Genomic DNA, 15,030 nt, shown 5'->3' on the forward strand with positions numbered 1-15,030 from the left:
GGGGTCTACTTTTCAAAATAGGGTCACTTGTGGGGGTTCTCCATCGTTTTGGTCACTCAATGGCTCTACAAGTGGGCAATGGGGACTAAATCTCCTTCAAGCAAAATTTCTGTTCCGAAAGACACCGGTTGCTCCTTTCATTTTGGGCCCCATTGTGCATATAGACGTAATACTAGGGCCACAATGGGTATGTTTCTGAGCACAGGACAAACAGGGGTATCCATTTTGGGGTGCAAGTCTTCATTCATATATGTGCAGTACAAAAAAAACTGCTTTTGAAATGACAGAATTACCAAAAAAATGAAAATCGTATTTTTTTTCCTTCGGCTTGGCTTAGATTAATTCAAAAACTGTGAAGTCAAAAAAGTCATCGTACCCCTAGATAAATTCGTTAAGGGGTCTACTTTTCAAAATGGGGTAACTTGTGGGGGTTCTCCATCGTTTTGGTCACTCAAGGGCTCTACAAGTGGGCAATGGGGACTAAATCTCCTTCAAGCAAAATTTCTGTTCCGAAAGCCACCGGTTGCTCCTTTCATTTTGTGCCCCATTGTGCATCCAGACATATGATTAGGGCCACAATGGGTATGTTTCTGAGCACGGGAGAAACAGGGGTATCCATTTTAGGGTGCAAGTCTTCATTCATATATGTGCTGTACAAAAAAACTGCTTTTAAAATGACAGAATTACCAAAAAAATGAAAATTGTAATTTTTTTCCTTCGGCTTGGCTTAGATTCATTCAAAAACTGTGAAGTCAAAAAAGTCATCGTACCCCTAGATAAATTCGTTAAGGGGTCTACTTTTCAAAATGGGGTCACTTGTGGGCGTTCTCCATAGTTTTGGTCACTCAATGGCTCTACAAGTGGGCTATGGGGCCTAAATCTCCTTCAAGCAAAATTTCTGTTCCGAAAGCCACCGATTGCTCCTTTCATTTTGGGCCCCATTGTGCATCCAAACGTAAGATTAGGGCCACAATGGGTATGTTTCTGAGCACGGGACAAACAGGGGTATCCATTCTGGGGTGCAAATCCTAATTTTCATGTGTACTATAGAAAAAAGTCCTGTCTTTAAAATGACATATTTGCAAAAATATGAAATCTTTGTTTTTCTCTTCTAAATTGCATTGACTCCTGAAAAAAAACCTGTGGGGTTAAAATACTCATGACACCCCTCAGTGAATACGTTAAAGGGTGTAGTTTTTAAAATGGGGTCACTTGTGGGGGTATCTATCATTTTGACTCCTATGAGCCTTTCCAATCTTGGATTGGTGTAGGAAAACAAAGTGTTCCTCAAAATGCTGAAAAGTAATGTTACATTTGTACGTCTCCTAAATGGTAAAAAAAAAACGAAAGTTTTTCCAATGTGCGCCCAAAATAAAGTAAACGGATGGAAATATAAATCTTAGCAAAAATTTCTATATTATGTTTGCACATATTTGAGATATTGCAGTTGGAAATGTGAAAAAATGACGATTTTTTCAAAATCTTCCCAATTTTGGCGCTTTTAATAAATAAACACAAATTCTATCGGTCTTTTTTTTCCACATAAATGAAGTACAATATGTGGGAAAAAAACAATGTCAGAATTGCTTGGATATGCAAAACCTTTCTGGTCTTTTTCCATGCTAAAGTGACACGTGTCAGATTTGCAAAATTTGGCCTGGTCATTAAGGCGTAAACAGGCTTGGTCACTAAGGGGTTAAAATGCGTTGCTGAATTTTGCATATGGTTAGAAGTGCTAGCTTCCGAGTCCGCTTAATGGCCACGTTTGTGGCTCCTGAAAATTTCGTGACTGAGGTGGCACGGGATTGGAATAATTTGAACCCAACAGTCCTTTCTAGGACTACAACTCCTCTCACTGTGGTAAACAGCTGGTTTGGTTTGGGCCTGATAGACGCATGCATCCAAGTGGGTCAGCGCTGGTCGCCATGTATTATCTCTTGTGTTACCACAGTTTTCCAAGACACTGGATTGGAGAGTTCACAGAAAGCGTAACTGATTTAATGAGACTTTCACAGTTGCACTGTAGACCTGTGGTGGCATATTTTGTGACACCTCCTGCTTTAAACCAATCTTTGGTTTTAGAATGGGTTGTTGAATTGTGCAGATGGTTAGAAGAAATAGCATATAGAGTCCGCTTTATGGCCATGTTTGTGGCTCCTGACAATTTTGTGATGGAGGTGGCATGGGATTGTAATTCTGATCAGCACTGTATAACAAGACAACTCATTGCACACTGTTTGTTTTTGGATGTCCGCGGACATGTAATACCCTGAGTGGTAAACAGCCGGATTGGTTTAGGCCTGATAAACGCACACATCCCTGGGGGTCAGTGCTGGTTGGTATGTATACTGCCCAGCGTGGGGTTCTGCTTTGGCCACTCAAATTTATGCATAGATTACCTGGTCCTCGTACCAATTAAAGGAAGCATAACTGATTTCATGAAACATTGACAGTTTCACTGTAGACCTGTGGTGGCTACTTTTGTGACACCTCCTGCTTCAGACCAATCTTTGGTTTTAGTATGCGTTGCTGTATTGTGGAGAAGTGTAGAAGTACTGGCATCTGAGTCTGCTTTATGGCCAAGTTTGTGGCTCATGAAATTTTTAGGCATGTTATTGGAATTATGATGGTGTGTTAAATTTTTAATCAATTCTCATCAACATTGTGGGCTATCGCCCACACTTTCAAAGAGGGTCACTGGTAGGCCCTGCCAACCCTCTGCAGTGTGTGTTTCCTGTTCCTCCTCATCCAATACGCACTTATAAATAGACATGAGGGTGGTGTGGCTATCAAGAGAGCGTGTGGCATGAGGACGCTGAACGCTGCGCTGGGAGAAATTTGAGTACGCTGTGGACGCAGGGTCGTGCAGGGGGTTGGTCAGCAATGTAAGCATGTAACCCAGGAGAATAGGCAGTGGTGTCACCCACAGGTGCTGATTGGCCTTCGTTGCACTTAGTGTGGTGCTTAGCTAAGATGTGCCAGTGCGTGTGCTTTGCTGATTATGGTATGTCCAAAGTAAATTGTTAGGGGGTGATTGCCAGGCTCCTGCCTTCAATTTGGCTTAATAGTGCGACCTGGGAGCTTCAGATGCATCCATGCATGCTGCCCCTGCCATTCCCTATCCATTTCTGTGGTGTTTCCATGACTTTCTGATGTTTTCAGGTGATTCACACAACCTCCCCTATGCAGAGCATCGGTCACCTTAAAAAATGCTTGAGTCCCCCATTGACTTCAATGGGGTTTGTTACTCGAAAAGAGCTATCGAGCATTACGAAAAATTCGACTCGAGCAACGAGCACCCAAGCATTTCGGTGCTTGCCCATCTCTAGACAGCACACGGCACAAAATCCGCTAGTGTGCGGGGGGTCTAAAGCTGAGCTGCAATACACAATCCATCGAAAGGTGTGCCTCTATTTCTAGAAGAAGGCAGCCATGTTTTTCTAATTTTGTACATTGTCTTTAAGGCACTCCCCTATAAAGCAATGGGGGGTGAAGGGGTAAGGCTAAATCAGGCAGAGAACAGACAGTATATGCAGACATTTCATGGAAAACATAGTCTGTATAAGCGACCCAGAAGTCACATCTTCCAGTGCTGCTAACTGTCTACAAGACTCCACTAAAATTGTGATGTTGATGAGGACGCAAGAAACTGCAAAAAGCATAGAAAGGCACATTTTTATATTAAATCAGCATGAATAAATCTATAATGTGTATTTAGGAAGTTGGGGTTAGTAGCAAAAAGCATTTGTTGGATGACCTCTTAAAAAAGGTTGTGCAATTTGCAAAAGAGGCTAACCGAAGCTGACAGCCACAAAAAGGTGGCTTTTTATATATCCTCTGTAAACTATATATGCAACATTGGGGAGTACTTGTTCTCCTTTAGGAAATCCAGTTAAAGTGTGGAGCCTTACAGGCAAAGTATCATAGGAAAAGGTATATGAATCAGCTCTTCCCCAGAAACAATGAAAAACTGTCTCTCTGGTGCCACCTATTAAAGGTACCGAAGTACAATGAAACAGGTATCTACAGATGGGTTTCTAGTTTGGCCAATTTTTCCTCGTTATGATGTTAAGATGCCCATACACCTTGAACAACTATTAGCTGAACAATTGATTGGCCATCAGTTGGTTCCCCCATACACAAAAACATTCAGTGTGACCAAATCTTTGTTTGTTTAGAGAGGTAAGCCACAGAAAGACAGCTGTGGCAATGGCTTATCTCCAGGAAAACAAAAAGATCAAGTGTTAAAATTCAACGTCTTTAATCCCTATTTCCCAACATCTTATCTATGGAAAAAGTTGAGCAGCCCCCATATATATTAAAGTGTCATCTGGCCCAACCGTTATCAGTAGGTTCAGATGACTAAGCACTAATGTGTATGTGGGCCTTTAGGCTCATTAAAGTGTTGGAGATATAGGGCAGCTACCTCCAATAGGTGGCACTAGAGAGAGTTTTTTCCTTTCTGGAGGTGAGCTAATTTACATGCAGATAGTCCCCTACTTTGAAACAGGTTCCGTTCCAGGAGCCTGTTTGCAAGTACATTTCTTCATATGTCAGAACAAATGGTTGTATGGAGGGTATCGCGGGTGGATCCCACTCCATACAACGTCGGGTGAAGGCTTTTCCTACAGTGGACACCCGGCGGCACCAATTCCGACAAGCCGCGCCGCTTATCGGAACTGTCAGAATAGACAGCGGTATTTAAAGAGTTAACAGTTCCATCGAATGACATGGCTTGACGGAACTGCTGCCGCCGGGTGGCCGCTGTAGGAAAAAGCTGGCACCCGATGTTTGGGAGTCCCGTACAACATTCAGCGATAAGATCACGGGACACTGTGGAGTTGCTAGGCAGCTCCGGAGGCCTTCTTAAAGGCCCCAGGGCTGCCTATGCAGAGTGCATTTCAAACGCACGGCTTGATAGGTGCTCTGCATAGGCAGCCCTAGGGCCTTTCAGAAGGCTTTCGGCTGCTTAGCAATAGCACAGCGTCCCGCGATCTTACCGGACAGCCTTGATAGAAGCCTGTCCGGTCCCTGCACAGTATGAGGTAATGCCATACCAACTATTAGCCGAGCAATCGATTGGCCATAGCATTACTGTGCAGGACAGATTGTTCGTATCTTGCGAAGTTCATAACTCGAACGTTCGCAAGTAGGGGACTATCTGTACTGTAGAAAGGAGGACAGATGAGGTACTTGTTCTGGAAATTATGGTTGAGTACAGGGAGGAAGCCCTATTAACAATAGGGACTGTCCAAAGTAGACTAATAATAATTTTGCATATTTGAGTGATCATAATTTCTTGTATCGTTTTTTGTATTCTGTTCTGAACCTTTCTAGGCTCTGCATAAAGCCGCTCTGGATATAGATGAGGAGGGAACAGAAGCTGCTGCTGCCACGGCCATTGGGATAAAAAAGTTGAGTCTCCCATTTCACTTTAAAGTAGATTCACCTTTCATATTTACCATGATATTTAAAGATACTGGTACTGTTGGTTTCACTGGAAGGATTATCAACCCAAAGCAGTGAAATGACATCATATGCTTTATTCACACAGTAAAGTGCTGCCATTTATATTCTGTAGTCTTGTCTTTATTACTCTAGACTTGCACTTGTAGTGGCCCAGAACATATATTCTTGGCCCCTCCATAAATGTCATACATGTAATGTCTTGTGTAGATGCACTGTGCAGAAACTGTCCTGTCATTTGTTATGTGCATAGCACAGCTGCAGTGGATGAAGAGTTAATGTCTGTGAATGTATCCATCTCATGTCAAGTGGTATGTTTGGAGTCTATAAATATGAGTGATTGGGTGTGATAAGTAGTTCTTCAGAGATTGTTTATCAGTTTTTCTGGGTGCTAGCCACATGGGGGTACAGTCTACCCTCATGTGGTGAAGAGAATGGAAGAAGAAGAAAGGTATCTTCAAGACATCAATGTGAAGAGCCAGTAGCAAGTGAAGAGAGGGTGTGAGAGAGAGAGAGAGAGTACAAAGGCAAGCCCAGACCACCATGCAGAAGTACTGTTTCCAGAGATTATCTGGGAAGAGTCTACACCTTCTACCCTTTTTCCAGGAGCGGTCCCAGACAGATAACTAGGACTGTCAGGCCAGTGTCATCCTGAGTACACCCCTTCCAGGAGTGGTTCTGTACAAGGATTGTAGGACAAGCATCATCCTAAGTTCCTCCCAGACCACTTTCTCAATATTGCCTGCATTGGTGTATTACTGTACCTTGTAAAGTGTTTCAGTTACCTAAAGTAAAGTTTTCCCAGGCCCTGACCGTTCCTAGGGACTGAGGTACTGAAAAGTTAACAGCGTGTGGACCGCTTATTATCGCCGACATCCAGTGGGAAAGGAATGGTGGCGTCACCCGTAACAACCTCAAAACCCCAGTAAATGTTTATTGGCCATCCCTATCCTAGGGGTGTCCAGAAGCGGCCTGGTGGCACTTGGGCCAAGGTCACGTGTAGCCCTCCAGGAAGGAGACTGTGGAGTTCCGCCATGAATCGTGACAGTTTTACCTTCCCAGCTGCTCCTCATGGGCCTCGTGTCCTGAGTAGACCCTCCAGGACATCACACACTCTCTGGTATCATCCTGGTACACATAACTTAGTATCTGCTGTAGTAGTTGTTACATGGTCTTTATTGTCTCGTTTTATAAATTTCTTTCCTCTTAGCTCCAATCCTGATTTTGGTTAAATAAGGTCAAAATATGTGACAACTGAGGCAGAACAGTGCTAGTACAACATGATTTCTACTTAAGGTGACCAGATTTTCCCAGGGTCGCAGAGGGACAAAGGGGACAGAGGGATGTGGTCAGGAGCAGGGCTTATCACAACATATGATTTTACCTTCGTCGTTCTAAAATGTACAGGGCCATTTAAAAAAAGGCAGGGAGCAAATTCGACAGCATTTCTGCATCCAAAAAAACTGTCAAAATCCGTACCATTCATTATCTGCGAGTGATTTCATACTATACGGCGCTTCCCCTTAAATAAACAACTTATGTCCCTTAGGACATCCAGTGGAAATGGAGAGCCACAGAGAATCCCAAAAATCCAAAAAGAAATTTGCTATAAACAGTAGTAGGTACAAAAGAAAAATATAAGCGCAGTATTTTTCTTTTGTATCTACTATGATTATCATTTGCCACAGCTTTCCTAGACTCCTGAGTGACAAATACATATAGTTATGCAGCACTGCATGCCCAGCTTCCATATAAATGCATAACCGAGCCTGCAGGAATTTGAGAAAGAAGGGTGATGCTGCTGTAATGACAGCCAAACTGGTTGAAGAGAAGAGAAAAACTCAAGGATTTTATTGAGTAATTCCCCTATTTTAGAAGGAAATGTTCTGTAACATTTTCACACCATTGGTTTTGGGCAGAGCTGATATAGAGAATAATTTGAGTTTCATATTGTTTAACATATGGTTGCTGTAATAAAGTTGAAAGCAGTTCATTTTGCAATTATGAGAGTAAATATACACATATATAAAGTAGCAGCCGTACAATTCCACACATTCTGAAGACCTCCACAAGCTACTGGTGAATATTTTAGCCACTCCTGACTCAGCATATTTGTGGCACGTGCAATATGTGTCTCCATGGTAAAAAAAAATAAAACTTTGTGTCATGTTTTACCCCTCATATCTCTTCTTCATAAATGTCATGCAGCAAGCTTGGTAGGATAGTGCCTCTAGGTATGCATCCAGTTGATTTCAGTCAAATCCTTGGGTGAGGAATGCCTGCCACAACTGTGTGTGAAAAGAGTGTTGTGCAGAAAGGAAGACGCCCTGTCCCGAAGGTCATCCGGAGGAGCGCTAGGGCAAGGAGAAATCCCTGGGAGTAAAGGCAGCCCCAGGGAGGGGTGACAACTGGAAGTGAAAAGAGAAAAGAACTCCTGCGCTCAGAGTGTCCCAGACGTGAAACAGCACTAAAGTAAGATCAAGCATTGACCAAGTGGCTAAAGATGGTTGGAGAACCAGGACTAATAAATAAATGGTGGAAACTTGATGAATATATAAATAGTGGTTTATTAGATTAGAGACAAAGTGCAACGCATTTCGGAGCCTGTATGCTCCTTGCTCAAGCACAATTCTACATAATAAAAAAGATTTATGAAAAGAAGTGAGACGTGATGGGAAACGGTGAAATAAAAGAAAAATGAATACAATTAGGAAATGGGGAATGTAGTAAAATGCAACAATAGGGTTACTTATCTGTAAAGGGAAAACTAATTTAAAATGGATATAAGTCATGTAGACATGTGGACCTAAAGTTGCATCAAGCATAGGCCAACAGATAAAATGGAAATTAATATTCATAAATGTAACTTAATATCCATAGCAAAAAGTAAAATTTGCAAATTAATATGAACAGGATACCAATGGATGTACTAAAATATTATTAGTCAATAATACAAGATAGGGGGTGTGGGTTAAGACATAGGGTGTTTATGTAGTATTCATGAATTTTTACTTCTTCTTTCATCCCTTTCCCCACACTTTCTTCTTTTCTTTTTCCTCCTTTTCTCATTCCTATTATTCTACTTCTCATCCTTCTTCTTTTCTACTTAACCTGCTCTTTACGATTTTCTTCATTTTGTTTCTGCTCTTTCCTTCTTTTTGTCATATTCTCTCCTTCTTATTGGCCTTCTCCTCTTCCTTTTGTGCCTTGTTCTCCTTCATTAATTCTTTTACTTGTCATCTTTTCTCCAACTTCACATTTTTCCTTAGTTCTTTTTTCTTCTTCTTTCTGATTTTCTTCTCCTTTGTTGATCCTCTTCCTTATTTTCCTTCTACTTCATCTCTGCTTTCTTCTTTCCATTGCCTCTCTTCCACCCCCTTCTACTTTTCTTTTTTCTTACTTTCTCCTAAAATATGTCATTGTTCTGCTCCTCCTTTTCAACCTTTTCTTCGCCTTTATGTGGCCTTTTTGTCATTTTCTTCCTTTTCTTCTATTCTTTTTCTTTGAATCTTTTATTTCTTCTCTTCCTTTTTTCATTTCTTTTTCTGTTATTCTCTCCTTCTCATCCTACATTTAAATATTCAGTTTAGTAACCTAATCTCAAGAAAAAACAAGATTTCACTTTTACTGTATCCTCTTTTACCTTCTCTTCTTTTTGTTTCTTTCTGGACATTACCTTTATCTTCAGGTTTGGTTGAGGTAATCACCATCCAGCAATTAGCACCCCTGATTTTTTTTATTTTCTGCAGTTATTATTTTGCAATGGCCCTTAATATAAATGTGATTGTTCTTAGTAAGAGAAACTAAGTAATCTTGTCGATATGATATCTTTTAATGGCTAACAAAAATATATGATGATATAGCAAGTTTTTGGATCCTGTCAGAATGCTTCCTCGGGCATAATGGAACAGATCTAAAGATGCATTTATATAAAAACATATACACATGATAACATGGGAGGGCACAGACATAGTAAACTTAATTTGCACTTAGATAAATAACAGACAGGATAGAGGGCATACTGTAGATTTTGTGATTAATAGCTAGATAAATACCAGGGAAGGACTGAACATAACAGCAAATAATTAGTCCAGTGACAAGGAATGTGAAAGTTTATAGGTCAGCCTGAGGAAGGATTCTGCTTGCTATATCATCCTATATTTCTATTAGCCATTAAAAGGTATATCTACAAGATTACTTGGTTTCAGTTACTGAGAACAATCACACTTTGCACTACTGGTTAACACTTGGTTTTCGTTTTTCCATAATATAAATGTCATGGATGGGTGCATGTATAGTATTTATGATAAATTAACATGTTTCTTTCAGAAAAATGAAGCTTTTCCTCTTCCTGTGTTTGAGTCAATCTCTACTTTGTACACTTGTGCAGTCACCATGGAGGACCACATGATGATGATGATCATGACCACCATGACCACCAGCATACCGTGGCAAAGGCTTTGCTCCAGATATCTGAAGCTAATTTAAAGTTTTCCCACAAGTTCTATGCCCTCCTGGCTGCTGCTCAACCCAATGATAATCTCTTCTTTTCTCCTTTAAGTATATCAGTTGCATTTTTCTTGCTCTCACTTGGAGCCAAGTCCAAGACCCTCAGTCAGATCCATGAAGCATTTGGTTTCAACACATCTTTGATTTCAGAAGAAGCTATCCACAAAGGCTTTCAGCAGCTTCTGAAAACCATTAACCACCCTAAAAGTGACCTTCAGCTAGACAGCGCCAACGCTCTCTTCATTGATGACAAGATAAATCTTCTTGACAAGTTCTTAAATGGCACCAAGAACTTCTACCAAGCTGAAGCCATCTCAACCGATTTCTAAAAAATAAGGGAATGCCATAAGACAAATCAATAGTTACGTGGGGAAGAAAACCCATGGGAAAATTCAAGAGTTGTTGAATAAGCTTGATTCACTGTTATTTCTAGTTATTGTCAATAAAATTTTCTTCAAAGGTAAGTGGAGTAGCTGTCATCACGTGCATTTCAATTGGTTTTCAAAAGGGCATACATCTCAAGAAGGAAGCTCATGTGGCTGATATGGAGTCCAGAGAAAGGGAATGCTCCATATTTCCCATTGGTGTATGAACCTGCATAGATCTACATATGAAGCAAAATGGAGGTAGGGGAGCTGGCCAAAGCATAATACTGTCCTTATCCCTTACCAGGTATATGAAGAAAAGGTAAAAAAGACATCTGTTCCAGTGTAGAGAGGGGGAAATGTTCAGTTATGCTATGCAACATTCAGTTTCAGATTATGTGCCTTCCTTTATTTAGTCATATTTAAAATTGCCAGGTATACACATCTATAAACAGACGCGTATCGGCTGCACAGAGCCTTCGTCAGTGGTATGATCTGAATAGAGTGTGTGACCGGCTTAAATAGGTGGAACAGAACAAATAATTACAATGACTGTCAGCTGTACAGGTTATAGGGCAAAGTGAAAAGACATAGAAACACCAAACTACTACTGGTGAGATAATGCTTGTGATGAAACTTGTGATCAAACAAATATCAAACACATATCGACATGACACGAAATGGATACCATCGGGCGCTCTGCCAAACTTCATATATTCCATTTGTTGCAAGATTAACCCCTAGTTGCACTTTGTTTATATCCATTGTGGTTGAGCCTCACAATTCTGTTAGTAAAAATATACAAAAGACCATATAAAATTTCCATTGTTATACAATAGCATTATACTTTATAGATCAGTTAGCCTGCATATTTAATTATATCGAAGACAGAAAGAAAAAAAAACCCCTTCTTTATTTCTCTCTATGGAAAGATATGCTCATGTTTGATTCTTGCATATGTGATGTTTCTATATACATGATGTTAGTCTGACTTGCGGTCTGGTCCCAGAAAAAAAAAATCTCCATTTACTTCTCACTCTGGAAAACGTACTCATATTTGATTCCTGCATATGTAATGTTTCTATATATATATATATGGTGCAGGTCTAACTTACAATATAGCCCCCCAAAAGGGGTCTGGTCCAAATAAACTTTCTTCTCTTTCGATCATGTTTGATCCCTATATATGCAATGCAGGTCTGACTTGTAATTTAACCCCTGAGGGGATAAATCCCCAGTTTGTGAATCCAAAAGGACTCTCTAATCAGTATATCATTGAACGTTATCTTGCCGCACCTGTTATTGGTTACTTTCTCTATACTAAAACATGTGAAACTAGCGGTACTGCATGAGTGTGAATTGACAAAATGATCGGCCAAATTTGAGCTACCAGTTTGGCCTTTTGCTATATATTGTAGATGGTCTGATATGCTAATGCTCAGTTTACGTGTGGTACATCCAATATATTGTAACTTACATGACGTACAGCCTGCCATATAAACAACCCCTGTTGATTTGCAATTTATATATGATGTATATATGATTTTAAAAGCCATTGTTTTTTAGTCAATTGGTGTCTGCCTGTTTGTTGCTGTTTCTATCTGGGTGAACTTTACTTTGCCTAAACATGAGATCAATCGATTTTGCCCTTCTAGACTCACAGTTCTTTCCTGCTCATGGCTCAGTTTTAGAACAAAGTATTATAGACAGCGCCTCAGATCTTATGTGGTCCACCCAAGGACTAGCAAGTAACGTCTGACGTCAGATGCAACATACTGGCGTCACTGACGTCCGGCGACACAACCCGGCAGATGGCGTCACAGTGGAAGAACGGTAACCTGCGTCTCTTCAGACACGCACTTATCACTATTTTAAATAAATCTATGCTAGATTTCAACATAATAATGCTTGAGAAAGTCGCAGAATGCGTTGAAACGCGTTACACATTGTTTTCTATGGATACCAATAAATCTTTTGGCTGAGTAGCAACTGGAATTGCCTTACTTCCACCGAGAAGCGCTGTGGATTTTATTTTTTTTTATATTTGGAACGTGGCTCAGTTTTGACTCAGATATGCATTGTGAGCTGTGAGACTTTATATAGACAGGGTGCATCTTTTAAAATAATGTCTAATCAAATTAATTTACCACAGGTGACTCAAATCATGATGTATAAACCTCTCAAAGATGATCAAGAGAAATGGGAGACCCCCAGAGCTAAATTTCATTATGTAAAGATCATTGTGCTTTAGGCCTGTTTCATAGGGTGACGCAATATCACTGCAAGAAAATCACAGCAATGTTGCATTGGTGGTCCGATTGGCTGAGCCACGGCACTCATGAACTAATCACAGCCAGCACTTCTTGGGGATTTTGATCCTCCAATCCAGGAAGGGCTGGCAGAAGACTTCAAGCAGAAGACTTCAGGAGAGAAGAAGCGTTGGAGATGACAGCGCCTCTTAGGTGATGTATTATTTTTTTCTTCTGCAGCTAGGGCTAAGATTAGGGCTTTGACAGTAGGATTTCCTACTTTCAAAGTTGCATTTTCGTGTTATGAGATGTGACAGAGAGGAAAGCTCCATAGGGAAAAATAGGCTACAAAACCTCGCAAATCGTGGGCATATCGCAATGTTGCATGCTCCAAAGCAGTGCAAATGTGAAGGAACCCATAGGAAAGCATGGCCTTCACATACATGTGATCTGTAGCATTGTCGCAACGCGAGAAAATCACGCAACTTTTTCACCCGTGTCTTAGTGTTATGTTGTATTCCCAAAAAAGGATAGTATGTCCCATCTTTATGCACCCTGGTCCAATGCCACATGGTCCCAGTATTTATCCAAACCAGCTGTTGCAACACTAACACCCCATGGGAAGAGCAGACACTCGCTGGGATGGCAGCAGGGACCTGAGAGATCAGCAGAGATGCTCTGAGTGGTGTGCCTCAGTTTGCACCACTATATTGAGTGAGCACAGTACATTTTTATAGGAGCACCAATTAAACATTTAACACACACAGAGTGCTTTAATTGTTGGTCCTTCTTCTTTTGGCATCTTTGTCAGCTTCTGGCTCACTATGAGATTTTATTTGTAAAAAGGCTGACAAATTTCCAATGCACAAGAAAAATGCAATGTGGACTCAGATTACATATTGTGTAAATGTTCTTGGCACTTATTTGCAAAGATTAAAAAGAACTGGCATGACTGCCTTTTGTAATCTCAAATTGTTTTACATACAAAAAAGTTCAAGACCGACAGGTGAAGGACCACCAATAAAAATGTCTTTAAACCCTGTGGAGAAGTGTATTAGTTCCATATATGAAAAACACTAAATCAGTTGAATGACAAATATGCCCATGATATCAATGGAAGTGTGAAATATATGGATGTCATTCGTATGCCATCCTTAGTTTATGGTCCATATTTTTGTGGGGAGATGTTAGGAATTAAAAGCTTAGATCCGTAGGAGACTGTCTCGGAGGGAAGATAGTAAAATGCTGCACTGGAGGTTGTCTATCGATGTGGAGTAGTAAATGAGTGAGGTGGAGTGTCATAATTATGGGATAACTCATGTACCGATTATTCTGACAAGCTGCATTAAAAATGTCATTCATGCATCTTACAGATCCGTATTACAGATATGTTACAATATGCTCATGTGAAACTGACCTGATATGTGTTGAGATATTATATGTGTTGAGATATATTTATATGCATGAGAACAAACATGTTATTATGTACATGTACATTCTATGATGGTCTTATTTACAGTTTATGTATCTAAAGAAGACAGGACGCCCTGATTTAGGCGGGACAGTCCCGCTTTGGGACCCTGTGTCCTGCTTTCCAGCGGGACAGCCGTTTGTCATGCTTTTGTCCCGCTTTCGCGACGTTGAGTCACTATTATACTGATTACCAGCCAGAGTGCCACCAGCTCCCCGGCTGGTAATCACTCTGCAGAGCCGCGGGCCAGATGCACACACTGCTGGCAGTGTGTGCATCCAGGATCTTCGTTCCCTCTTCTCCTCACCTCTCCTCTTTGGTCCTTCAAGAGCAGAAAGGAGGAGGCTCTACTGCTGGTGCACATACTTACGAAGACCAGGCAGAGGAAAGTATATGGGTCTTAGGGGGAGTGCTAATACTATGGGGCTTCTGTGTGTGGGGGGTCACTAGTATTGCTGGGGCTTCTGTGGGGTGTCAATACTATTGCTGGGGCTTCTGTGGGGGGTCACTACTATTGCTGGGGCTACTGTTGGCTGTCACTACTATTCCTGGGGCTACTGTTGGGTGTCACTACTATTGTTGGGGCTTCTGTGGGGGTCACTACTATTGCTGGGGCTACTTTTGAGTGTCACTATTATTGCTGAGGCTTCTGTGGGGGTCACTACTATTGCTGGGGCTACTGTGGGGTGGCACTACTATTGCTGGGGCTAATGTGGGGTGTCACTATTATTGCTGGGGCTATTTTGGGGTGTCATTCTTATCGCTGGGGCTACTGTGAAGGGTCCCTATCATTGCTGGGGCTGGTGATGGGGAGTGCTAATACTATTGGGGCAACTGTGGGGTTACTATTATTGCTGGGGCTGGTATAGGGAGGTGCTAATTCTACTGGAGTACTGTGGGGGTCACTATTATTGCTGGGGCTGCTGTAGGGTACACTAATACTAGTGAGGCCACTCTGCACATCACAGCA

The 15,030-nt window shown here is 41.2% G+C and overlaps 1 protein-coding gene and 1 pseudogene across 1 annotated transcript in view; both read left to right on the forward strand.

The window, feature by feature from the left end:
• The window catches only part of LOC136631448 (alpha-1-antitrypsin-like protein GS55-MS), a 30,122-nt gene extending 24,549 nt beyond the window's left edge, over nucleotides 1-5,573 (forward strand). The window contains exon 5 of the mRNA XM_066605740.1: nucleotides 5,338-5,573. Within this exon, the coding sequence (XP_066461837.1) occupies nucleotides 5,338-5,526 (189 nt within the window). The 3' untranslated portion in view covers nucleotides 5,527-5,573. The remainder of the gene's footprint in view (nucleotides 1-5,337) is intronic.
• Nucleotides 5,574-9,799: 4,226 nt separating this feature from the next.
• LOC136571760 (alpha-1-antitrypsin-like protein CM55-ST) lies at nucleotides 9,800-10,518 on the forward strand (annotated as a pseudogene).
• Nucleotides 10,519-15,030: the final 4,512 nt, after the last annotated feature.

This window comes from Eleutherodactylus coqui, chromosome 6 (genome assembly GCF_035609145.1).
Source record: "Eleutherodactylus coqui strain aEleCoq1 chromosome 6, aEleCoq1.hap1, whole genome shotgun sequence".
Lineage (NCBI taxonomy): Eukaryota > Metazoa > Chordata > Amphibia > Anura > Eleutherodactylidae > Eleutherodactylus > Eleutherodactylus coqui.